This window comes from Gossypium hirsutum, chromosome D11, assembly GCF_007990345.1.
Source record: "Gossypium hirsutum isolate 1008001.06 chromosome D11, Gossypium_hirsutum_v2.1, whole genome shotgun sequence".
Taxonomy (NCBI): domain Eukaryota; kingdom Viridiplantae; phylum Streptophyta; class Magnoliopsida; order Malvales; family Malvaceae; genus Gossypium; species Gossypium hirsutum.
In genome coordinates, this window is record NC_053447.1 from 3,127,744 (window position 1) to 3,153,238 (window position 25,495).

Consider the following 25,495-nt stretch of genomic DNA (forward strand, 5'->3'; position numbering starts at 1 on the left):
GATACTTTCATCAAATCTGTTAAAAAAATGTAATTTGAAAAAAGGAACAAAGGTTGATAGTAAAAAAAAGGTCTTAGGACCATTTTAAGAATATGTGTAAATATTAGTGGTAAAATTTATCATTAAACCTTTAATTTAACCAAAACAGTGGCTTCCTTTTGCTGACGTGTCATTTCTCATTATGTACTCGCGTGGCCCCGTTGTTTTGGCTGGTTTTAACCTGTGAGACGTGGCCCCACTCATTCTAGGACAGGTGTCTCATTCTTTTACTGTCAAAATCAGATTCCCATTATTATTATTATTATGGAGAGAAATGAGAGTAAATATTATTAAATTTATTATCGATTTGTAATTGGCATGTTATGTTTTGTTACTTGCTCTATTATAAATATTTGATTTTGAAAATTATTAGTATTTCTATGAATATTGAAATATTCGCTCTATTTTACTTTGTTTCAATTTAATTTTTATTATTTATTTTTAAATTTTTAATATTTTTAAAGTTAAATAAATATTTAAACATAATTGTTCAGAAAAATATTTAAACATAAAATATATGATTTTTATATATATTATGTTACTAAAAATTTTCTCTTTTAATAGTTTATATATACAATAATAAAATGATAATTTTATACAATATAGTGGGTCAATAAAAGACAAGTAATGATCATAATTGTTCAAAGTCCATTATCTAAAAGAAAAAAATCCATTCGTCCCACACCCACCTTTCAAATAAAAAATCGATTTAAATTACTTTGAAATTCATTAAAAAGTTTGAATTTTATCATCTCAAATTGAAATGACGGTAGAGTTGACAAATTACTGCTCATTCATCGTGTTTTGATTCAATTTGATCCTATAATAATGATTTCAAAAATATTGGCCACTTCGATGGACAGGTTTTTAGTAAATTATTTTTAGATAAGGTGGTCGGTTTTTGATAAAATTTGGTTTTAAGATATTTATTTAAATATAGCACGTAGGATTTAAATTTCGAATGCAGTATAAATTAACGGTAGAAGGTAACATCAAATTTCGAAAGAACTTAACTTTTAAAACAGAAAAAATATGTCAATTAAGTTCTAGTTGGGTTAACATTGATATTATTATCAGTGCAAGAGGAGTGCATTAAAGCGCATTTTTCTCCTATTTAAGGGTTGCGAGGAATTATGAGTAATTTTAGGTATTATATGAAAAAGAACAATTTTGATAAGAACCTGTAATGAGATTAATATTAAAAAAATAATAACAAAATTAATAATATTTCCATCTAAAAACAATAAGAATTTCTAGGAAAATTTCAGAAAAGAAAATAAGGGAATTTTTAAAAATTTCGAAACCCAAAACCTTCTCCGTCTCCGATTATGTTCCACCAGTAGCTTATTACTGCCATATTGTGTACTTTTAGCTGTTATAAATATATCGATTTTATTAATGAGTGACGCAACGCGATTAAGAATAATTGAAAAAATAAAAAACCGATAAGTTAAAAAAATAAAAAACAAGTCAATAAAAATTGCAATATTTCATCGATTTTTTAAATACAAGCTAAAAAATAGGTTATTCGCATCACACACTATTTTTGTTTAATTTATAATTAATTTCAATTTCTATTATTTTTAATAATGATATTTTGAATGAAAATGTTTATCAATACATGTACTTAGAGTGTTGAATATTTGCGACGGAATCATTAGATGGGGATTGGAATTGCTCTTCTTTTATTGGTGCATTGTTGCATGAGATGATCATTCACTTGCTAGTAGAATCAAGATTGCAGCTAGTTGATGAAGAAAATGATAGTTGCGTTTGGAAGGCTGCCGCATCGAGGACGTACACAGTGGCCAGGGGATACAAAACTTTGAAATAAGACTCGTGGAATGATGTGAATGTTGAATGGAAAATAATTTGGAAAGTTAAGGTCCCGCAAAGAATTCGACAATTCCTATGAATGTGCATGGCTGGTTGTTAACAAATGTTGAAAGATGCAGGAGAGGCCTAACAGACGATGGGTCGTGTTTTATTTGTGGTCACGTGGTGGAAAATATTAATCTTGAGAACGTGTTTGGTGGCTCAAACAGTATAGAAGAGGTTAGTTCTTATTAATCTTCATAATGATTTCTTTACCATGAAAATTGAGGACTGGTTGTTGCATAATGTCTTGAATGAGAAGAAATATTTGGTGAAAGGAATCCATTGGGAGATAATTTTTGCCAATATCCCATGCAGACAGTGGAAAGGTAGAAATATGAATATTTTTAATGAGCAAAATCTAAGTACGAAAGTAATGGTTACAATGAGCCTATCATGGGCAAGGGTGGTTATGTGATTATGTTCTGATTCGTGTGATTCCGCAGTTTTAATGTGGGAGTTTCCACCGTTGGGGTGGTTAAAGCTTAATACAGATTGTGGAGTTGACGTAAGATCTGAAATCACCATTGTCGTGGATTTAGTGAGGAATCATAAGAAAGATTGGATGTTTGGGCATGGTCGAAATTTGAGAGTTAACTCAGTGTTAGAAGCTGAATTTTATGTGATTATGGATGGACTCCAATTGGCATGGGAGCAAGGGGTGCGTCGTTTGGTTATTGAGACTGATAGTAAAACGATAGTGAATTTAATACTTGGGAATGAGAGAGGGGGAAGCTCTTGGCTTGGGTTGGAGATCTGTAATTGGATGGTGAAGGATTGGTATGTTAAGCTTCGTCTTGTGCCAAGAACAACAAATATGGCAGTTGCTATAGTTAAAGGAAGTTAGGAGGCGTAAAATGCGGTTTCCTTTTTTTGCCCAACCGTCTCCAGTAATGCAATATGTGATCATACAAGATAAGTGCTAAGCAAGCCTATTTTTAATTTTTCTGTTGAACCCTGCTGTTCAACTTCCTTTTTGTAACCCCACAAAAAATATATTAACTTTAATTGGTATACAATTGTTACACTAATTTAAGTAATAATTAATCTAAAAGAACAAGTGCAAATTAATATGGATCCAAATCTAATTAAGTGATAATATTTGTTATATGGATAATGTGAACTTTGTTAATATTACATTATTGACTTTATATATTTAAATGAGAAACATATATAATACAAATACTAATTCTTAATTCATCAAAATTTTTATATTAATATCTCAAATAGATATGAGTTATACTATTTGTCGAGGATTTGTGTTGAATTGAATCCATTTGACTAGATGCAATTAGTATTTATAAAAAAATAATATTTAATTTAATTATAAAATATATTTATTTTCTTTCGGGTTTTGACATATAAATTAAGATTAAATAAATAAATTTATACATTATAGATTAGGTTACCAATATATTAACATTATATATAATGTTAATCTCACACATTTAATTTTTATTATTTATAAAAAAATAAATTTAACATTATTAATTATTATCAATGATTTTATAGATTTATAATTTTATTAATTAATAAATATATTATGTTATTTTTAAGTAGAAATTTTAAAATACATAACCGAATTAATTAATTTCGCATTAAGATACCGTCATATTAATTGATATTAAATTTATTATTATCACATAACAATATAATATATTATTATCTAATGTAAACTAAATAATATAATTAACAATAAAAGATATTTTGGACCGTTCAAAAGCTTTTTCAAGCTCTTGGTCTTATATATCAATAATATAAATAATTTTAAACCACAAGTCATCCACAAATTTTTTCGAATAAAGAAACACTAAGAAAATTTGAAAATAATGAAAGAATTGACATTTATTTATAGAGTAAGTGTGAGGTACGTGGGTGTTTTCTAGTTAATGTGGGAATTTAAATTAATTTTTTAATTTCTTAAAATATATTTAAAAGTATGCATCTTTTTATTTTATTAATTTATTTGTAAGTTAAAAAGACCTTCTATTTTTAAATTAATTTTTTTATTGAGGATAAATGACATAATACTTTTTTATTCAAGAAAAAAGAAAATGAAGAATTTATCAAAACTTCTTAGACAAAAAATAAAATAAAAAATAGATGGTTAAAATATTTATGGTCGATAATCATTCTCAAAATTTTAAAATATGAATAATTCATATGTCAAACAAAATAGGTTGTGATATTGTAATATATATGATATAATATCTTAATGAAAAAAAAACCAAAAACAAATAAAACATGTTAATAACTTAATTGATCATTTATTTTAGCCGCCGAAAATGGAGTTTTTGCAATTTCTTCATCCAACTTTTAAAGTACTTTCATTTTAATGACCCAAACGTTAAATCTCTAAAGGTGATAGGCTATACATGCCATATCATGTTTACACTTTTATTTTGATCTCCTAACTTCTAAATCACTTTCATTTTGGTCATTCTAAAAAATATTTTTTTTATAATTATTGTTTGGAGTAAAAAAAGATATCAATGATTAAAGTGAAAAGACAATACAAACTAAAATAATACACACAACATTATCAAATTGTACTTGTTTATCTCATTGCAAAAAATTATATTTTTTAATATTAAACTTTTAAATTTCAAAATATCAAATCAAATTATCCAAATTTTTTTATCCCTAAAATGTTAACCGATTTGTTAATATAATATTAAAAATAATTAATTTAATATCATTAAAAATTTTATAATTTTATTTTATATTTTCAAATAATCTTAACGAAATCAATTCAAATATCTCTTGGCAAAGAGTGAATAAGAACAAATTAATAATTTTTAATGCATTTAATTTCTATCACTTTTTTATTTTCATCGTTAATATTTTTTTATCTTAATTTATATTTTAAAAATATTTTTTATGACCAAAATAAAAATAACTTATAAATGAAGTGACAAAAAAAAATGTAATATGACTTGTAGAATTAACCATCATTAAAAATTTAACATTTCGATCCCTAAAATAAAAAGCCGTAAAAATTAGGTGATTAACTAGAGCTGACTCTAAAATATAATATTAGTACCCACCACAATAGTTTTGGCGGGAAAATCTGGAGTGAGAAATATTTTGAACTCTATAATTAAAAAGAAATAAGGGAGTAAGAACCCTAAAAACGAAAAGAAAAATCGAAGAGATTGTAAAAATGGAAGGCAGCGAAAGTGAAGCAATTTTCGATACTCTGAACCTAAATCCCCAACTTTTCATCAATGAAACCTTGAACACAGTGGATGATCTCCTCAACGATGCCTTCGATTTCTATCTCCAGTATCTCTCTCTCCCCCATTCTCAGTTTCTATTAATCTTTATAATTTTTTTTTCTGTGAGTTCACTCAAGAAAGGTTAGTAAAATTTTGTTGAAAACGTGCAGAGAAGCTTCCAAACTTTTGAAAGTCGAAGTTACCGACTGCTCCCAAGAACTAACCAAGGTAACCTGGAATTTCTCTTTCATTTTGTAAAATAAAGTGTTATTACTCTGAGTTTAGAAATGTCGATTTGTTAGAGCTGAAAATGATTTATATTTTTCAAAATTTTGCTAATTATAGTTGCTGTGAAAATTAATTTGCCTAAAATTAAAAATTCAGATGATTTAATTTCGTCAATCATGCATCTCATGTTGATTACTGTTTATTGAATTCAAGCACGTGTTCATCTTTTCCCCCCCAAATTCTTGAATGAAAATAAGTTAAAAAAGGTTGCATTTGGAATTTATATTTCAAAAGATGGATTTTGATTTTAATCACAGTAGTTATTAGGTAATTAAACACATTAGATGTAGCATTTATGATTATTTTTTTAAATTCATGGATTTGTTTGATGCTTATATATTGGTGAATTTGAAATTCATACTCATCTTTCAAACATATAATTATAATGAATATGAACTAATTTATGTATTTTCATTCTCAAAGTTAATATAACAAATTACATCTAAGTTCAAATTGTCAAGCTCATGTTTTCCAAACATATCAATAGAGTTTAACATTATTGATTTGAAAAAATATAGTTGAGGACTAGAAAATGCAGGAGAAGAAACAATTTTGTGATATTCCTAATTGCACGTTAAGCTTTTCGACTCTTTGTTTCTTTTTAGGGAGTTAATTATATTCGCAATATGATTCAATCAAGTTTGGATAAGCGGCTTGCTATGTGGGAGAAGTACTGTCTTCGCCATTGTTTTACGGTTCCTGAAGGTTTTTCTTTGCCCAAAAATGTATGTTTTTGCTATGATTATGAGGAATCATTAATTTCTTGGTGCGTATATCTGTTCAGTGTTACTTGTGTTGCAAATGCTTACATGTTGAGAAGTGGATTTTATTGTTGCATGTTGAGTTTATATGTAAAAGGTACTGAATGCTAGACAAAATTGGGACTAAACAATTGACAAAAGAGATATGGACTGGAGCTGTCTGTCATGATATAACATGGAAGGCATAAAATAATTGATAGCTGTGAAATGTTCACTTAGGTTGTACTTAGGAATCTGAGTTTCAGAAGATGGATTTGAATTTCAATATGGTGTAAGTTGTGTGATAAAAAAACTTGTAAGTTTAACATTCATGACTGTTTTTGAAATTTATGGATTTGTGGGATGCCCGTATAAGTGATGAATTTGAAATTCCTATGGATCTTTCTTATTTTGATATTCATGTTTTTATATCTTTAAATACATAATCATAATTTTAATTATTTTATGCACAATGATGCATTTATTCTCACAATTAATGTAGGAAATGAAATCTAAATCCAAATTCTCAAATTCATATAGTTGGGAAATTAGGGATAATCGAGCTAAGGTAATGGTAGAAAATTGAAATCTCAATAATTTGGCCTTTATTGGGATTGGCAAGAGGCACTACTAAACAACAACCATTTGTTATAGTTGGGAATTTGGGACAAAGATAAAAATGCATATCATGAAGATCTAGTAATAGTAATTGATATTATTGTTCTCCAGACGCAAAGGATGTCAAAGAAATTGCTTGTTAACAAAATGTAGAAGTCTAGAAAAAGAAAATATATGGAAAACACTACATAAATGCACATGTAGCTTTGTTCAAAATTTGCTTTAGTTTTTTTTTATCTTGTTAAATTTATTTCTTTATTTTAGTTATAATTGTGAACTTTCATTTATTTTCCTTTCTAGGATGAGTTACTTGCTAGTTCTTCAATGATTCAAGATGCTTTAGCTGATCCAGATGTGGATGCCGAGTTGGACTCGTTAAGGAATAAATTAACATTGGTAAAAGGAATTTGTAATGGTTATATGTACTTATATTGCTGGAATGTTTATTTGCCTGAATTTATTTAATCCCCCCCCCCCCAATTAATCTCTGTCTAAAAGAGAACTTCTTCATAGGTTGGGGCAGAGACTGATAAACTCAACAGTGAACTCAAAGAATTGGAAAGACAGTCTGCTTCTAGTGGGCATTGTGCTGGACTTATTAATGAGGCATTGCAGTTATATGAAGACACCTCTGTACAGGACATGTTTCAAGGTAATTTAAGTTGCCTTGTACTGCATTAAATCCATGAGATTGTGCTTTCTGGTATTTGGGACTGTTAAGGATTGAATCCTAATTGCTGGAATTATCGGTTCTACATCTCCTACCACCACGTGGCTGCTGGCAAGATAGTCTTTGCTTGCACCAAAAATGGAATTCCCTTTTTGACGTTGTACACGTAAAAGTTAGCCTTTCATAATTATTGAACTTGTAATTGCTATCTGGTCAGATTTTTTAAAGCACTAGTTTTTGAGTTAATTCATCATGGTATTTACCTGTAATCTTTCTTTCCTGCAGAAATGATGCAAACTGCAACTGAACTCCGTGTCAAAATGAAGAAGCTAAAGACCAGACAGGCGGGAAAATTGGAACATGAACGAGCCGAGAGGATACACAATTCACTTACCGATTACTTCACCGTGAACCCCAAGAAGGGTACAAATTTTGCTGTTTCTGTACACCTGCACAGTTACTATGTGTATATTCCCTGCTCCACCTTGTGATGTAATTTTCATGTTTTTTTTTCTTCTCATTTGAAATGCAGGCCTTTCGAACGCAAAGTTGGATGATCTTCACGAATTTCTAGCGGAACTGAAGAAGATGTAGATATTATAAATGTATATGGTAATTTGTCTTGTTGGCTAGTTTCTGTATTTGCTTTTATAGTTAACTGTTAAGTCCTCTCTTTCTGTCATCCGCTTCTTTCCGTTTGGATTGTGGACAATTTGCCTCTCTTTGTGTTGTCCCTGTAACTGTAAGCACTAAGCAAGTAGATTCTTTTCTATTTTTTCAGGTCCGAAAATATCGGACTAAAGGATTGAACCGGTTGAATAGAGAATTTGAAGCTTGACTGGTCAGGTATTATATAAAGAACTGAAACCATTTGAGCCAATCTAAAATGGGTTCAAATAGTAAAAAAAAACCCAGAGAATTCAAATTATGCCTTTGCATTTAACATTTAATAAGATAAAATTTTTAATACAATGCTTAAAATTATTCATAATCTCTCTTCAGCTTTTAAGTAGGAAAATAAATACATTTTAGTGTGCTTAAACTTATGTCTTCCTGCATTGGCAACAATGCAGATATCAACTAAACGAAGACCCGGTCAGCTTATTAAAATAAAACTTATGTTCAATTTTTATTATAATTTCCCGGAATATAGCTTTGACTTGATGCTTCACAAAAGATTTAATGCTTCATAAGAGTTTATCACCATGTCAGCAGCTTGTTAACTATGAAATCTATAGTTCATTTTTGGATAGTAGATTCAGATATAAGATGCTATTTGAATTATAAAATTAGATATCAAGTATTCAAGAATTTTTTATGGATGATAATCTAATATTAGAATTTAACGAGTATTTGAATCGGAAATACTCAAAAGAGCGATGGTACACCCAGAAATAAAATGTATTGGGTATGAAACTGGCAATATTAATAATTATATAGGAATTGCAGTCATAAATTTATTAGGGATTGGTATTTAGGTGGGTGAATCAGCTATATATAGAGAGATTTAATAGTAACATTTTATAACAACATTTTATCTATAACAGTAATAAGGTCATAAAGTGTGAAGTAGATTTTCTTCTTAAATTAGTTTTATATATATCAGTTTTTTATTTTGAATATTAGGAAAATTAGTTTTGTTGAAATAAAAATAAATAAATTTTCGTTGCTCCAATAATTAAGATATCATTTCAGAAAAATATTTAACTTTTATATCAAAATATTTTAATAAATGAAATTTTACTTGTTACTTTCATTGAATTTGAACGCATTATTTAAATTTTGCTAACTAATGATATGTATATTATAGTTTATTAATTTAAAAATTTAGAAAATTGAAGTATAATTTATATATCAATTATTGTTATTCATGTATAACAAGTATTTGATTTTATGTACTCAAATAAACTTAATTTGTCCTGAAAAAACCACAAAATTTATTTAGATTTGAAGTTTTTGATACAACATCATTTTAAATTTTCATTCTTTTAATTATAAAATCAAACTACTATAAAGGGGCGAATGCTTAGCATTTACTCCAAGTGCTTGGATTTATGAAGTTGCAATTTTGATATAATTTAAAGTACAATTCCTTCCGTCTCTCTATCTATCAAGACACATTTTTCTATTGCTATAATATTGTGGTGGAGTAAAGGATGACACGATTGAAACCTTAGCCTAATTGTCTTCCCTCTAATTTGTTTTATCTATCAAAATTGTCTTCCCTCTAATTTGAAACCTTAGCCTCCTTAGGGCGGTGTCAGCTTTTGGGGTTGAATGCGGCTTATTACTTCTTTTATTCCTTGGAGGAAAGCTTGATTGGAATACTCTCATGGGAGCTTTTCACATTTTGATGGAGTCTTGTCTTTTATTTTTCCTCGCACGGGTCTTGCTTCTTGGGCTTTCCCTGATGATTTTGTCATTGGATGGGATGATAATGAGGTCTGGGGTCTACTTTTTCCCTTTGACCATTGTTCGTCATTCGGGGAGGTAATAATCAAAGCTTGCTATTGGGGTCCTTGGAGCTATATGACCTCTTTGGTCGGCGAGCATGACAACAGTGTTGCTATTTTCTTTTGTATAATTAAAGTTATTTTTCATATTTTCACTGTCTTTAGTCAATTCTTTTAAAAGTTTGTGGTTATTTCTTTTATTAATAATATTTTTAAAATATAAGTCTGATTTCTTAAAAATATAATGTGTTCAATTATCATAATTTATCTTATCATTACATCCCATGTATAATTTTGATGATTGTATGGTTGTATTCTAGAATGAACCATTGTTTGGGTTTCATTGCTTTGTAATTTTTTTTTTGAAACTGCTTTGTGATATTTTTTTCTCTTTATTAAATGAGAGTTACTTGTAGTCGAAGAATAAAAGTTTGGATTGGGATTTGAATGTTAATTTAATTTTTAAACACATTTTAATTCATTTTTAAGTTTGATTAAATAATTCATGTGAAATTTTAATTGTTAATTTTTAATTTGATCATTTTTAGTCTTTTATACTTTTCTTCAATTTTTAAAATTTTAATTTTAACTCAAATGGTAGTCGTTAAATCCATTTACTAAAATGATGTAAAATTTTTTTAAGTAATATGTAAAAAGAACTAATTTACATGATATTATATATGTAATAATATGTTTATTGCATACAATTTTGGACATAATATAATATAATTTAACGAATTTAATGGATACTATTTGGCTCAAAATTAAAATTTCAAAATTTAAAAAAGTGTAAGAATTAAAATTTATTAAATTAAAGTGCTATAACTTACACATATTACAATGACTAAGAGCAAAATATGACCAATAAATTCCAGAATTAAACAAGTGAACTACAACCAAAATCACTAAATTATTAGTAGGTTTACGTTTTAGTCAATTTAACTTCAAAACTTACAAAATGATTATTGAACTATCTGAAAATTTTCATTTAAGTCATTGGTGTGTTAAAACCACTTTTGTATGACATTTTTTGTTCAAGCTCCTTACATCAATTGAAAACTCTTATTCGTATTTTCTTTTATTTCAATGAAACAACTTTAAACGTTATGAATCTACAAACTAAAACCTAAGTAATTTTTTTTCGATTTTCAACACTGATTGTTAACCCGACTTCTATCTAAAATGTACTTTTTTTACTTATTGATAAGTATTGATTCACTATATTAATTATAAATTCATCCCTTTTGCTAACGAATTTGTTTTTAAAAGTAACGAATGACTTAAACAAAAAAAATTTCGCCTAATTTAAAACTTTAAATTAAAACTTTTAAATAAATCAACAATATTTTATAATTTTTAAAATTAGCAACTAAATCTTAAACTTCAACTACCCATTCCCTAATATAAGTTGCTGGAGGCCTGAAATTTCTGTCGGAAAGCAAATATGGCGAGCTCGAATCTACCATCGTCTCCACCTCTGCCATCGTCACCTCCTTCCATCTCTGCCTGCCATTCTGAGTCCTCCGCCACCGTTCCCACTGCCCTTGTTCACTCTCAAGCTCAGCTTGATGCTACCGCCACCGAAAATGGAACGTTCCATGTCGATGGACGAAAGCCTCAAATACCTGATCATTTTGCGTGAGTTAGTTTCTTATCTTTTTTCTAAAATTGAAGCTTTTTTTTTTCTGGGTTTTTCTTCATATGCCTTTTCTTATCCGTTTTTAACTTCCTTTTTATGATCGCTGTACTTTTCTTTCACCATTTTTGTTTCATTTTAAGTTTTTTTTTTGTTACCTTTCCTATTTTTTTCATTGATGAACTTCAGAAATTCAGCTCAAATTCCTTCATAGTAATTTTGATTGAACTCAGTTCTGGATTCTGGAACAGTAATATCCAGTTTAAGTGAATGACATTCGAAGGAAAAAAAAGAGCAGCAGGTTTGAACCTCTTTTTGGCTGTAATTGGTGATTAGCATCCTGTATATTAGGAGCATTTGAAAAAAAAAAGAAAGTAAAAATGAAACTAATTATAGTGAATTATTGAGAAACAAAGTTGTAGAATTAATTGCTATGATCACTAAAAGAAAAGCCTCCTAGGTGGTGTTTTGGTTTACTTAGATACCAGTGAGTGTGGCTTCTTTGGGTCGTGTTATAAATGTTGAATATTGGCAATATCCCACATTAGGAAAAGATAGAAAGGGAGGGGGTTTGGTTTGTTATATATAGAACCCCTCCCCCTTTGGTTGTATCATCCCAAAATCTTCTCCTTTGTAATATTTCTAGAAGAAATATTAATTTGGTAGTGTCCGAGGACGTAAGCTAAATTGGCCGAACCTCGTTAAATCTCTGGTATATTATTTCTTATTTGTTTGCTTATATTTAATAGCTTTATGTTGGTTATATTTATTTAGTTATTATTGCTATAAATATCTAAGTGAGTTCTGTCTAGTTGTTGGGTTTTAAGCGGGACCATTTGTGACCCCTCCAATTTAACTGGGAATTTTCTTAGTATAATTGTTGGCATAATAATTATCTAAATATTTCTGATAATATTGTTATTAATATTATCGTCGCTTCCGCAACAATTGGTATCCGAGCCAAGGTTTTGTAGTATGCTCTGTGTTTGCAGCTTAGTCTGATCTTACACATCAGAAACATTTCCTAAAGCTTGTGGGTATTCTGCATTTGGTGGCTATTAAGTAGAAGCTATGGCAAAAATGACAGAAGAAAAACCATCCATATCAACAACTTCCACTTCGTACATTTTGCCGAGGATTGGAACTGCAAATACGAGATTTGTAGTGGAAATTTTTGATGGAACAGGTCATTTCGGCATGTGGCAAAGTGAGCTTCTAGATGCCCTCTTTCAACAGGGTCTAGATATTGCCATTGAGGAAGAAAAACCAGAAGGGGTTGATGATAAAGAATGGAAGACCATCAACCGATTGGCATGTGGTACAATTCGATCATGTCTTTCCAGAGAGCAGAAGTATACATTCAGTAAAGAGACTTCTGCAAGTAAATTGTGGAAAGCATTGGAGGAGAAATTCTTGAAGAAGAACAGTCAAAATAAGTTGCATATGAAGAAAAGACTGTTTCGTTTCAATTATGTTCCTGGTACCACGATGAACGAGCACATTACCAATTTTAATCAGCTGGTGGCTGATTTGTTGAATTTGGATGTGACTTTTGAAGACGAAGACTTGGCGTTAATGTTGTTGGGATCGCTTCCTGAGGAGTTTGAGTACCTTGAAACTACTCTACTTCATGGAAAATCGGAAGTAACTTTCAATGAAGTAACTGCTGCATTGTATAGCTATGAACTACGCCGAAAGGATAAGTTGAAAGGTTCAGGTGAAGCAGCAGTGGAAGCATTGGTAACAAGAGGTCGTCAGCAAAGTCAGTCTAAGGGGAAGAGAAGAAAGTCCAAAGGTCGAGCTGTTGCCAAAGATGAATGTTTTTTTTTGCAAAGAAAAAGGACATTGGAAGAAAGATTGTCCAAAATTGAAGAAAAAAGGGAAGACTCCGCAAGATGCAAATGTTGCAGAATGCAATAGTGAAGCAGAGTCAGACTTTTCTCTTAGTATGACATCTTCAACATTATATGCAGATGAGTGGATCATGGATTCTGGTTGTTCCTATCATATGTGTCCCATTCGGGAATGGTTCTTTGAATTTCAAAAACTAGATGAAGGGGTTGTTTACATGGGTAATGATAACACATGTAAAATAGCCGGGATAGGTTCAATTAAACTGAGGAGTCATGATGGATCTACTAGAATTTTGCGGGATGTACGATATGTCCCAAAGTTGAAGAAGAATCTCATCTCTTTGGGGTCGTTAGAATCTAAAGGCCTAGTTGTGACAATACGAGATGGAGTTCTTAAAGCAACTTCAGGAGCATTGGTGATGTTGAAAGGCATAAGAAAGAACAATCTGTATTACTACCAAGGTAGTACAGTGGTCGGGACAACAGCAGCAGCAATTACGAGTACCAAGAAGGACGCTGAGGCAACACAGCTGTGGCATATGCGTTTGGGCCATGCTGGTGAAAAATCCTTGCAAACTCTAGCCAAGCAAGGATTATTGAAAGGTACAAAGACTTGCAAACTTGAATTTTGCGAGCATTGTGTTCTGGGAAAACAACGAAGGGTGAAATTTGGCACTGGGATTCACAATACTAAAGGTATTCTGGATTATGTGCATTCTGATGTATGGGGACCGTCCAAGACTCCATCACTTGGAGGAAGACGTTATTTTGTCACCTTTATTGATGATTTTTCCAGACGAGTTTGGGTGTTTCCTATGAAGAACAAAGATGAGGTGCTTGAAGTTTTCCTTAAGTGGAAAACTAAAGTTGAAAATCAGACAGGAAGGAAGATTAAGGTTCTCCGATCAGACAACGGTGGAGAATATAAAAGCGATCCTTTCCTGAAGATATGCCAAGATTGTGGCATAGTAAGGCACTTCACCGTAGGTGGAACACCGCAACAGAATGGGGTGGCAGAGCGTATGAATCGAACGCTTGTGGAGAAAGTTCGATGTATGTTATCTAATGCTGGATTAGATAGAAAGTTTTGGACTGAGGCTGTGACGTACGCTCAACATCTCATCAATCATTTGCCATCATCTGCTATAAATGGCAAGACTCCTTTGGAGAAATGGTATGGAAAACCTGCTACTGATTATGACACCTTGCGCATTTTTGGTTCTATTGCATATTATCATGTGAAAGAATCAAAGTTAGATCCAAGAGCAAAGAAGGCTCTATTCATGGGCTTCAATGCTGGTGTTAAGGGATATCGTTTGTGGTGTCTAGAGGCAAAGAAGACGATAATCAGTAGGGATGTTACCTTTCATGAATCTGCCATGTTGAATAAGGTAAATCCAGAAGGAGTGAGTAGTACTTCGCAGCAGGTGGAGTGTACTCCGCAGCAGGTGGAGTTTGAGCAGAGTGTGGTAATTCCAGCAGAAGGTACCACTAGTGATTCTTCATTGGCAGATGCAGAGTCAGATGAGGAAGAGGTTTCTACCCAAGAACCTCAACAGCAATCAGAGCCAATTGCAGTCAGAAGGCAGAGACGAGAAATACAGAAACCTGCTCGTTTCACTGACATGGTAGCTTATGCACTTCCAGTTGTTGATAATATTCCATCCACTTACACCGAAGCCATTCAGAGTTTAGAGAATAATAGATGGTTAGGTGCAATGGAAGAGGAAATGCAATCTCTAGAGAAAAACAAGACGTGGAAGCTGGCACAACTACCAAAGGGAAGAAGGCGATTGGTTGCAAATTTGAAGACACTATTGAAGTTAGTGTTATGAGAAGATGTTCGAAGATGTGGAATATCGCCAAGGTGGAGATTTGTTGAATATTGGCAATATCCCACATTAGGAAAAGATAGAAAGGGAGGGGGTTTGGTTTGTTATATATAGAACCCCTCCCCCTTTGGTTGTATCATCCCAAAATCTTCTCCTTTGTAATATTTCTAGAAGAAATATTAATTTGGTAGTGTCCGAGGACGTAAGCTAAATTGGCCGAACCTCGTTAAATCTCTGGTATATTATTTCTTATTTGTTTGCTTATATTTAATAGCTTTATGTTGGTTATATTTATTTAGTTATTATTGCTATAAATATCTAAGTGAGTTCTGTCTAGTTGTTGGGTTTTAAGCGGGACCATTTGTGACCCCTCCAATTTAACTGGGAATTTTCTTAGTATAATTGTTGGCATAATAATTATCTAAATATTTCTGATAATATTGTTATTAATATTATCGTCGCTTCCGCAACAATAAATGCCTTGGTTAAGCCTATTGACTGTCTGTGTGAAATTTCAGCTTCTGAATCTCGGTTAATCAAATCTCCTACCCCAAGTATTGTTTTGAGACACTTTGTGTTTATGAACTTCTTCAAACAAGACTTGCACTTGCCTCTATTGGTTTGATAATTCTTGGGGACAAACAAACTGGTAAAACAGCGTCCTTTACGAACCTCGGATTAGTTCACCATTACCTAGTAATTCTTGAAATTGGAGCTAAATTTCCAGAGTGAAAACATTTGTTCTCTTTTCCGGGAAATGCTAGTTCGTATTGTTCTAATATCAGTCATATCGCTGTTTCTGTTTATGAGTTCTTATTTTGCTTAAACAAGGTTTTCATTTGTATGTAGTACTGATTAGTAGTGTTATAGGAGCATCTTTTGTTTAAACAATGTATTGCTGGTATATTTATATTCGAGGTCGATGATATTGCTGAGTCATGGTCTTTTGGATGTGTAAATCCTGACCTGATTTGCAGTTGTGGACTATGTTGCTATGGTTCATTACTTTTTTGAAGTACTAGTGTTTGACACTTTTTTAGATGTAAATATGGAGATAATGACATTCTAAGAACCCTCTAAGAAAACAGAGAAACATATCGATGTTGGATATAAACCCTTGTTCAACCCACACACTTGTATGATATGTTGCTTACGGATTAATATTTGTTTCATTGCGAGTTAAATGCTACATCACGAATATTTTCTTAGAGTGATTCTATTTTGATATTCTCCCATTTTGGTTAGGGTTCTTGATGATCCGGAACATATCGAGAAGTACAAGAAATACGAGACTGATTACACTTATCGGTTGATGGCAAAATATTTCTCGAAGAAGAATTTTTATGGAGGTATAAATTGCTGCCTCCTATTTTGTTCTGCTTTGAACTTTACACATGATCCTCTCCATACCGCATTATTCTTTCAGGCAACATTTTCGATGAAAAAACAACGATAGATAGCGAGACTATATTGTCGAGCAGGTAGAGGATAAACTTTCTTCCAACAATTTCATTCCTTTTGGAATGTCTGGTGCTGAATCATGAATCCGGTATGCCATTTTAACATTGTTTGTGTAGGTGGCCTAGCACTCGATCATTTGCCGACCCAGTTCGTGTATTTGAGGATCCCAGCAATGGTGGTTCAGTTTCCGAGCCAGAAACCTTAACTAACATCTCAAATGGCAAGCTTCAACTCAAGAAGAATGGCTGATGGCAAAATTGTTGGCATTTTGTCAAACGGATGGTAATGTATGTAAATAAATATACCAGAAGTTTTGTACAATTTGTCCATGTTCTATAATAATTAAATATATAATTGACGAGAACAAAACCGAAGTTGACAATTTTTTACGTAAATTACTAAACTGAAAAAGAATGTAGATTTAATTTTTCACTTTAAAAGTTTAAGGATTGATTTTCAAATTCTGTAAATGTACAGGGGCTAACACACATTTTGACCAATATTTTAACCTGCTTTCCTTTTCAAGTTCTGGGCAACTTTTTTTTTATCATAAAATATGGGGTGGAGAATGGATTGGTTTTTCAATTTAATTTTTTCAGGTTTGGATATATATCCTTCGGTTAAATTATGCTGTCAATACTTGTATGTCGATAAATTTTAAAATTTAATCTTTACTTAAAAAATTAAAATTAAATATTTTTATTTAAAATTCCATATAATTGACAAGAAAAAAAAAGCATATTAAGTTGGAAAATTTTAATAGAAAATGTTTTGTTTTTGTTTAGAATGATTGGAACTTTAACTTTTGAATAGTATACGTTTAGTTTAATTTAATAATATTAATATTAACATATTTTTTAAACAATTTATTATTATTTAAATACCGAATTAAGATATAATATAAAAAGGCTAAATTTTCATAAACTCTTGTACTTTTTATAAATTTAGAATTTAGTCTTTCTACTTCTATTTATAAAAAATTAATTTTACTTTTCAAATTTTAAAATTCAAGTCTAACTTTAAACATTGTTAAGATTATTTTATTAAATTTAAATTCATTAGAAGTAGTTATGTTTTTAATTTTATTGCTACTAAGTGAATAACTTTTTTATTTAAAAACAGCAACAGTAGTTAGACCTGAATTTTGAAATATAAAAAAGTAAAAGAATTAAATTCTTAAAAATAAAAATTAAGTATATGAAAAATACACGGAGCCTATAACATATTTTAACCTATAATAAAATTTTAGGATGGAGTTAATAATCCGGTCCAACCCAGTTCAAATAATCAGACACCAAATTTGCAGTGATTCTTGTGAAAATAAGGGAAAAAAGAAGAAAGTAGGCCAAATATACCAAAAATGTTCTCAGAGATCCAAAAAGTAACCGATAAGGCCATGGTATTTCTCCAGAAGAAAGCACTTTCCGCTCTGTATATTCCAAAGCAAAAGCTACATATGGCTATGAACAACACCACTGCTCCTAAAGTGCAGCTTCTTTATGATCTCTGCAAAACCACTTTCACTCCTTCAGGCTTGTCTTCTTCTCCTTCTCCTCAACCAATCCACAAACTCTGCTCTCTTCTGGGTATTTTCATTATTACCTATTTCTTTTCTTCTTTTCTTTTTGGGGGTTTATTTTCATAAAAGCTTTTGCATGTCGAAGTTTGATGGATTCTGCATTTGGGTTTTGTATAATGTGGTGATTTATGTAAAAGTTCGGGTTGATTAGGGTGTTAGAATTTTTTTTTTAATTTTGCGAATATTTGATTTGTGGTTGAACTGGCTTATTGTTGAGTTTGAAAAAAAGGTTATGTGAATTGATGAAATTATTGCTTGGTTTCTGGTGTAAAGTTCTTTACATTATTTTTTCAATAAAAAATTAAGTTTTATTTTTAGCTAAATCAACTATAATTTTATAAGTTTTGGACAGATTGTGGCCTAATGTTTTGTTTCAGATAAAACCAAGTTATCTTGTGAAAATATTTTAGTTCTTTTTTCTTTCAATTTATGTTCCCTGTTAGAACTTGGTTATGTGGTTTAGTGACAGTGAATAAGATGGTCTTCAAGAGGGAAAGATAATCTGTTCGCTAGATGAGGTTCATTTTACTATGTTATGATGGCTTTAAGCCATTGATTGTTAAATCAGATTTTGATGTTTGTTGTTGATAACGATTAACGATGTTTCATTACTTTAACCTTACCCTGTAATTCGAATATTGAAATGTAACCGTTAAGAGATTCTTAACCTGTGAAAATTAAGGATTGGTTCATGGTAAAACCATTTATTCGTGGTTCACTAGCTTAGAGAATTGGTTCAACTTTGTATAGCTTACAATTTGCACAAAGATGCTAGAGTATAGGGTTGTTCTTTTATCACTCTTTCTATGGAGCTTACATTTGTAAAGTTAGGTTTTCTCTTATTTGAACCCAAAGCAATGACAGGGTAATTGAGAAAAAAATGTTTTATGTATGATTTTTGAATTATGCCATTAATGGAATTAACTTCTGAAAAAATTATCCAGATTGATCTTAGGCATTCTTAACATGTTTCTCCTGCTTAATAAAGGAGTATTGTCTTGCCTTAATGTGCTTCTTACGTAGAGAGGATTGAATTGCAACTTTTTATGAATGGAATTTTGATTAACATCAACCTTATATATGCCATTTTTTACAGACACATTTGGCCCTGCTGATGTTGGACTTAAAGAGGAAAGTCCAGATGATGATCGAGGGCATGGATTTTTTGGACTAAATAGAGTAACTCGATGGGCTCAACCGATAACATATTTGGACATTCATGAATGTGATAATTTTACGGTGAGGCTTACTATATAAATCTTATTCCACTTTTGATTTCATGCCCCTCTCTTTAGAGTCTCAGACGATCAAGTTTACCATTTCAGGTCTTATATTCATCCTTCTATTGTGTTCCATGTCGAGGTTGTAGTTCATTTGTCTACATCTCCTTAGTTACATAGATATAAACTTTTAAATTGTTTTTTACCCCACTTTTCCGAGTTTTCATAGGCCTCTTTTGGTGGTATTACCGGACACCATCATTATCGGTTTTTGAGCTGCTGTGAACCAGAGTTCATTTAAAATCCGGCCGAAAAATTACTCCTAAGGTTCTATTATCATTGTACTTTACTCATGTTTTGAACAAATGATGTTGTATGCAGATGTGTATATTCTGCTTTCCTACTTCTTCGGTTATTCCATTACATGACCATCCTGGGATGACCGTATTCAGTAAAGTTCTTTACGGGTCTATGCATGTGAAGGCCTATGACTGGGTTGAACCATCATGTATTAAGGAAAGCCAGGAGCCAGGTTGCCCTCAAGGTTTGGTTTTAATGTACTTTCTTTACATAACAATTATTATTACATCATGCTGGCAATGAAAGCTGATTTTAGTTTGGTTGTTTTGTCAAAACCTCACATATAGACTGCTAGCTTTCATTAACTGAGTGGAAATGGAACATACAAAAATTTGATCAATAGGATAGCTCAGTTATGATATAATAAAGAAGAGATATAAAGCTACACTGGGTTTAGCTTTACTAGTTTAATCCGAATTCTTGCCATTACATTCAACTACCTGTTGTTATCACTATGTAATTATGAACTATAGAATGGAACTTTTGGGCCTATGTTACTCAGGTATGAGTGTTGTATGAGTGTTGGGTTCAGGTATGTGTCCAAAACCAAAATGTTTGGTTTTTCTAAGTTCTATCGTGTATTTGGAGGGTCCTCGGAAAGTCATAAATTCCTGCAACCATGTCAAATTTGTTGGACACAAGTACTTCATGAAAAAAATGAGTCGGGAGAACTGGGGGCTTTAGTTCTCGATATTCTACTTGTAACCTAGCCCTATTTTTCTCGGGATTCTTTCTCTTTCTTGGGATAAATAGTTTGTCTTTTTTAAGTTAGTTGAGATTATAATGCTTGGTTTGTTTCAGACTGATTAATGTCAACATGGAATTATTCTGTTTCTTTTTAGTGCAGAAACTTATGACAGAATTTCTTTTTGCCAGTAAGGTTAGCAAGATTGGCGGCTGATAAAGTTTTAACTGCACCATGCGGAACCTCCATTTTGTACCCGAAAACTGGGGGCAATCTGCATTGTTTTACGGCAGTCACCCCTTGTGCCGTGCTTGATGTACTTGCTCCTCCTTACAGAGAAGATCTAGGTCGGAAATGCACTTACTATGTCGACTATCCGTATTCTGCCTTTGGTAAGTTAATCTTTCCATTCCTAATATATCATTCTTGTTGTGCTTCGATTTTTCGCCCGGTTTTGTGCAACAGGAAAACCATATGACTTATGTCATCATACATGTTACAAGGGAATGACTTTCCTCAAGGTAAAAGTTTCCGTTTCTCAGTCAGAAATAATTAAGTTGTTAAAGAACCATTCCACTGATTCTGCAGGAAATGGAGCTCAGATAAGCAACGGAAAGGAAGAGGAGTATGCATGGCTTGCAGAGATAGAAACACCAGACGACCTATATATGCGTTCGGGTGTGTATGTTGGCCCATCTATTCGGGTTTAGGGTTTGGTATATATAAATATCATGTTGGCTGCTCAGTTCTTTGGCCTGAATCTAGGGAAAGCTTTGAGAAGATAAGTCATGGCCTCAATCACATGCAAATCTGAAATATGCTCTTTCAATGAGCTTTAAACATGGCTTTGCTCTTTGATCAATACATGTAATTGAAAAAGAAAAAGAAAAAGAGTAACCATAAAATTGTTTGATCAGACATCTTCAGTAGGTTGTATGATCTCCAATGTCCTTGCTCAACACATATTTGGATGCTGTGGGTACGAGAATGTGAATTTTCAAAAATCTTCTAAAGAAAGAAAAAATTGAACATATGCATGTTGGACGCTTATATCGAATATATTAAACTTGATCTTTTCTTCACAATAATTGAGCCGATTTTATATTTTTTTTGAAAGTGTCATTTTATAAATACGTACAAGTACAATATAGGCAGATTCGTATCAATTTTTGAATCAATTGATCTAATATTTTTATATAGATTAATACTTTAATCAATTTTTGATCCAATGATCAATCTGATTTGATACAAACAATCAACTATAAACAAAAACCTATAAACAATCACAATCTTAAAAATTAGAGATGATCAAACAGTTAACTGAATCAAATTAGTATTAATTAAATTAATTGAATTTTTAATCCTTTAACGGTTAATCGAATTGAATTTTTTTGAAAAAAATTAACTGAACCAAAATATTTCGATTAATTCGGTCAGTTAATCGAAGTAACCGAAATTTATATATTTTTGTTTTTTTGTTAAAATAAGTATAAAATATATAAAAATAAATAAATTGATAATGTTTATAAGACTAAATTAACCAAATTAATTGAACTAAAATTAGATATAATTTGTATTATTAAATATTAAGTTTAATTAATTCAATTAATTACCCAATTTTACAACCGAATTAATCAATAACTAAATTTATAAAAAAATCATTAACTGACCTCAACTGAATTAAATTGATTTAATTAATTAATTTAATTTTAACTGAAATTTTAAGAGCGTTACCTAAAATACTTCAATGTTAAAAGTAATTTGTTAGCACCTCCAACGCTTAGTACGTATAAACATCATTAATTTTAGCCTGTCGAACATGCTCCGTGAATTTGCCACTTGGCAGCATCATAACCCCACCCCGACAAAAAGGAAAATAAAAGAAAAAAATCCGTTTTTCACGTAACCGAAAAAACTGCTAAAATAAATTCTGTACGCAGATTTTCCCTTTTCTTCGCTGCATCTACCCAATTCTCTTATAAGCAAACCAAGCAATCACAAAAAAGAAAAAAAAAAGAAAAAAGAAGAAGAAAATCTAATCTTTAAACCCAAAATCCAAATTCAGAACCCTTATTTTTTCTTTTCAAAACCTTTCAAAAAAAAAGAAACCCAAGAACAAATGTTATTATTGTTATTAATATTCCAGCAAAAAAAAAAACACAAGAAATAAGAAATAATGGGTTGTATCTGCAATTGCTTCGTAGGGTTGCTGAACAGCGTATTGCTAACAGTAGGGATAGGTTTCGTCATATCTGGTGCTTACCTCAACATCAATGGTAACAGCGATTGCGAGAAAGTTTTAACCACCCCGTTAATTGTGATGGGTGGTCTTTTGCTCATCCTTTCCCTTATAGGAATAATGGGAACCTCATGCAGCAGCACCTTCTGCATGTACATTTATTTGACCCTCATGTTCCTTTTGATACTCGGTGTCATCGCTTTCACCATCTTCGTTTTCATGATCACCAACCAAGCCGTCGGGAAAGCCATCGCCGATAGCGAGAAAGTCATTGAACCCAAAAACCCCATGGATTTTTCCAATTGGTTGGCAAAAAAAGTCAATAAGGAGAATAACTGGAAAAAGATCAAGAGTTGTCTCATTGATGCCAGGCTTTGTACCACCGACGAATATAAACTTGAATTTAACTTCTTGGTGTTAGTGGGTCAGGTCCCTGACATCGAGGTTTATAACAAGAGCCTCCCTGCATTACAGGTATACATTATAATTACATATATTCTATTATTTAAGCCTGACTGAGTCGGTGTAATGAATCAATCAGACATCAAATTAATTATTGGACCATAAAAATTAGATAGGTTTGATCTATGATTATTGAGTCTTTCTAAAAAGATCTACTAAATTCATCAAATTGTTCCAAAGAATCAAAACGGCAAGTTATTAATGAAATTCATTGTCGGCTCTTGTAAAATACTCGTTTAGATGAGGGCTTCCAAAAACATTATAAGCAAAACATGTATTGACGAATAACCAACCTAGGATGAATAGGAAAGGTATAGTAATACTATGAATGATCCAATATTGAATATCGGTAATAATATCAGCAAAAGAATGTCCTCCTATGCTTCCAGACATGCCGAGCTTATAAAATTTACGAAAATGTTCTGTAATAATTAAAATAAAATATATTATTCGAGAGTATTTTATTTTTTATTTAAAAAATAAAAATATACATACGAACGAATTTGAATCTATGCCATTAAGTAAAAGCTTAAATTAACCACTCAATCAAAATTTTACTTTAATTTATTTATACATTTTAATTTTATTATATACACTTTATTACCTCTATTTTTTTGTGTATCTATACTACTATTTAAGCCTTTAACTGAGTTGGAGTCACGAGTCATCTGGGCACCAACTCAATTAAAAATATTACGAAAGTATCTTTTTGTAATTAAAATAAATTACATTATTCAATAACATTTTAATTTTTTTTACTTATAATATGTTATTATTAAACACATTTCTGTATTCTAAATATGTGTTTTTTACATATGTATACCTGCTTTGCTTGGGATTCAAATTCTTTAATTTATAATTATCCGGGTTTTTTATTTTTTGGGCAGGCGGCGTGTTGTAAGCCGCCGGATGTGTGTGGGTTTACACAGAAGAACAAGTCAGTGTGGGAAGTGCCGAAATCGGGACCGTCGTCGAAAAACAAGGACTGTAAGAAATGGAGCAATGATGGGGATAAGATGTGCTTTGAGTGCGATTCATGCAAAGTTGGGGTGGTTGAAAACCTAAAGAGGGAATGGAAGGCTTTGGCGTTAATCAATATCTGTCTCTTAGCTTTCTTAATTCTCATTTACATGCTCGGTTGTTGTGCTTTTTGTTGCTAATAAATAGTTTTTTATAATTAATTTTATTATGTTTCTGAAAAAAAAAAATTTACAAGTGTTTATGATTAATTGTCTTTATTGTATTGTAAAATTACAAAATTATTTTTATAAAACTTTTGAAGGTATTAAAGTCTTAAATGAGATATTTATGTTGTTTAGCTTAAGGTGGAGGAAATTTGAATTTGGCTCTGTCATTGTTGAGTAGATTGAGTTATGTAGTCAACTGAATTAGTGTATATATGTAAGCTTAGTTAAACTTTTGTATTTTTAATTTATATTATTTAGTAGAAAAATATTAAGTTGGAATCAAAATCAAATTATCAACAATTATAAGAATACGACAAAATTCAAACATGTGATCTCTTTATAAGAGTGTCTCATTTAAATATACCTGCTGTCACAATAAGTTGACCCAAACAATCTACAAAAAATATATGGGAAAATGTTCTTTACAATACTCATCAATCGTCGCACTCCCAACCTAATGAATGCCTCATTTAGTTCCTTCAAGTTGAATGCAACAGTACTTTTAGTTGGCATTTGTCATTCTATAAATACTCTTACTCGGCATCGTGACAAAAAGAGCTAGAATACACACAACAAACATAGTGCTTACACTACTAAAATTCGACCTCAACACTTTTAAACCTTCATTCTAGTAGCTCTTTGCATCATTTATGATGTGAACTGCATCTATTCCAATAGTTTTTTGCATTTCTTACGGTGTAAATTGCTACCATTGTATTTTTCTACGTCTTGTATGATATAATTGTTAAAACAAATAGGGTATAAAGCCTACTTCTACCCAAAATCCCTCTCTAATCCTAAAACGAGAGGAAAAACACTTTCAAACCCACATCCTCCTAATTGCTACTATGGCAACAATGTAAATTAAGCTAAGGGCACAATTTGCAAAAGAAGGTTAATTTTAAATAAATATGAAACATAATTATTACTTTATAAAAAAAATACTCTTGTATAAGTAATTTTTTAAAAAATTAACCATGAAGTGTGGTGTGTTGGTTTCTTTCCCCAAACCTTTTAATATTTTTATACATTTCAATATTTTACAATTGTTTCTTTCACGTTGTTTGTATATTGAGTTGG

General features: G+C 31.2%; 4 protein-coding genes across 8 annotated transcripts; all 4 read left to right on the forward strand.

The window, feature by feature from the left end:
- Positions 1-4,973: 4,973 nt before the first annotated feature.
- On the forward strand, positions 4,974-8,274 carry LOC107912098 (protein MIS12 homolog). Of its 2 annotated transcripts, XM_016840149.2 has the most exons (8): positions 5,026-5,199; positions 5,303-5,360; positions 6,026-6,145; positions 7,079-7,174; positions 7,292-7,430; positions 7,734-7,871; positions 7,981-8,060; positions 8,230-8,274. In XM_016840149.2, the coding sequence occupies exons 1-7, from the start codon at positions 5,078-5,080 to the stop codon at positions 8,040-8,042; spliced, it is 735 nt and encodes a 244-aa protein (XP_016695638.2). In that variant the 5' UTR covers positions 5,026-5,077; the 3' UTR covers positions 8,043-8,060; positions 8,230-8,274. The 2 variants fall into 2 exon arrangements, with proteins under 2 accessions (XP_016695637.2, XP_016695638.2); XM_016840148.2 differs by having other exon boundaries at positions 4,974-5,199; positions 7,981-8,274.
- A 3,016-nt stretch (positions 8,275-11,290) lies between these two features.
- On the forward strand, positions 11,291-17,153 carry LOC107912097 (uncharacterized). The gene is made up of 4 exons (XM_016840147.2): positions 11,291-11,539; positions 16,468-16,571; positions 16,649-16,703; positions 16,800-17,153. Exons 1-4 carry the CDS (start codon positions 11,346-11,348, stop codon positions 16,930-16,932), a joined length of 486 nt encoding a protein of 161 aa, XP_016695636.2. The 5' UTR covers positions 11,291-11,345; the 3' UTR covers positions 16,933-17,153.
- A 745-nt stretch (positions 17,154-17,898) lies between these two features.
- LOC107912096 (plant cysteine oxidase 3) lies at positions 17,899-21,443 on the forward strand. Of its 4 annotated transcripts, none has more exons than XM_016840146.2 (6): positions 17,899-18,269; positions 19,359-19,501; positions 19,864-20,026; positions 20,719-20,919; positions 20,993-21,048; positions 21,116-21,443. In XM_016840146.2, the coding sequence occupies exons 1-6, from the start codon at positions 18,044-18,046 to the stop codon at positions 21,131-21,133; spliced, it is 807 nt and encodes a 268-aa protein (XP_016695635.1). In that variant the 5' UTR covers positions 17,899-18,043; the 3' UTR covers positions 21,134-21,443. The 4 variants fall into 4 exon arrangements, with proteins under 4 accessions (XP_016695635.1, XP_016695633.1, XP_016695634.1 ...); XM_016840144.2 differs by having other exon boundaries at positions 21,031-21,048; XM_016840145.2 differs by lacking the exon at positions 20,993-21,048.
- Positions 21,444-22,526: 1,083 nt separating this feature from the next.
- On the forward strand, positions 22,527-24,637 carry LOC107911385 (tetraspanin-8). Its single transcript, XM_016839224.2, has 2 exons — positions 22,527-23,240; positions 24,116-24,637. Exons 1-2 carry the CDS (start codon positions 22,704-22,706, stop codon positions 24,386-24,388), a joined length of 810 nt encoding a protein of 269 aa, XP_016694713.1. The 5' UTR covers positions 22,527-22,703; the 3' UTR covers positions 24,389-24,637.
- The last annotated feature ends 858 nt before the right edge of the window (positions 24,638-25,495 follow it).

Bases quoted from the DNA above. Each gene is read 5' to 3' on its own strand.
- LOC107912098 (XM_016840148.2), top strand. From the start codon at position 5,078: ATGGAAGGCAGCGAAAGTGAAGCAATTTTCGATACTCTGAACCTAAAT. The intron at 5,361-6,025 runs GTAACCTGGAAT...GTTTCTTTTTAG, and splicing joins GCTCCCAAGAACTAACCAAG to GGAGTTAATTATATTCGCAA. The intron at 6,146-7,078 runs GTATGTTTTTGC...TTTCCTTTCTAG, and splicing joins GTTTTTCTTTGCCCAAAAAT to GATGAGTTACTTGCTAGTTC.
- LOC107912097 (XM_016840147.2), top strand. From the start codon at position 11,346: ATGGCGAGCTCGAATCTACCATCGTCTCCACCTCTGCCATCGTCACCT. The intron at 16,572-16,648 runs GTATAAATTGCT...TTATTCTTTCAG, and splicing joins GAAGAAGAATTTTTATGGAG to GCAACATTTTCGATGAAAAA. The intron at 16,704-16,799 runs GTAGAGGATAAA...TTGTTTGTGTAG, and splicing joins GAGACTATATTGTCGAGCAG to GTGGCCTAGCACTCGATCAT.
- LOC107912096 (XM_016840144.2), top strand. From the start codon at position 18,044: ATGTTCTCAGAGATCCAAAAAGTAACCGATAAGGCCATGGTATTTCTC. The intron at 18,270-19,358 runs GTATTTTCATTA...CATTTTTTACAG, and splicing joins CAAACTCTGCTCTCTTCTGG to ACACATTTGGCCCTGCTGAT. The intron at 20,027-20,718 runs GTTTGGTTTTAA...TCTTTTTGCCAG, and splicing joins GGAGCCAGGTTGCCCTCAAG to TAAGGTTAGCAAGATTGGCG.
- LOC107911385 (XM_016839224.2), top strand. From the start codon at position 22,704: ATGGGTTGTATCTGCAATTGCTTCGTAGGGTTGCTGAACAGCGTATTG. The intron at 23,241-24,115 runs GTATACATTATA...TTTTTTGGGCAG, and splicing joins AGAGCCTCCCTGCATTACAG to GCGGCGTGTTGTAAGCCGCC.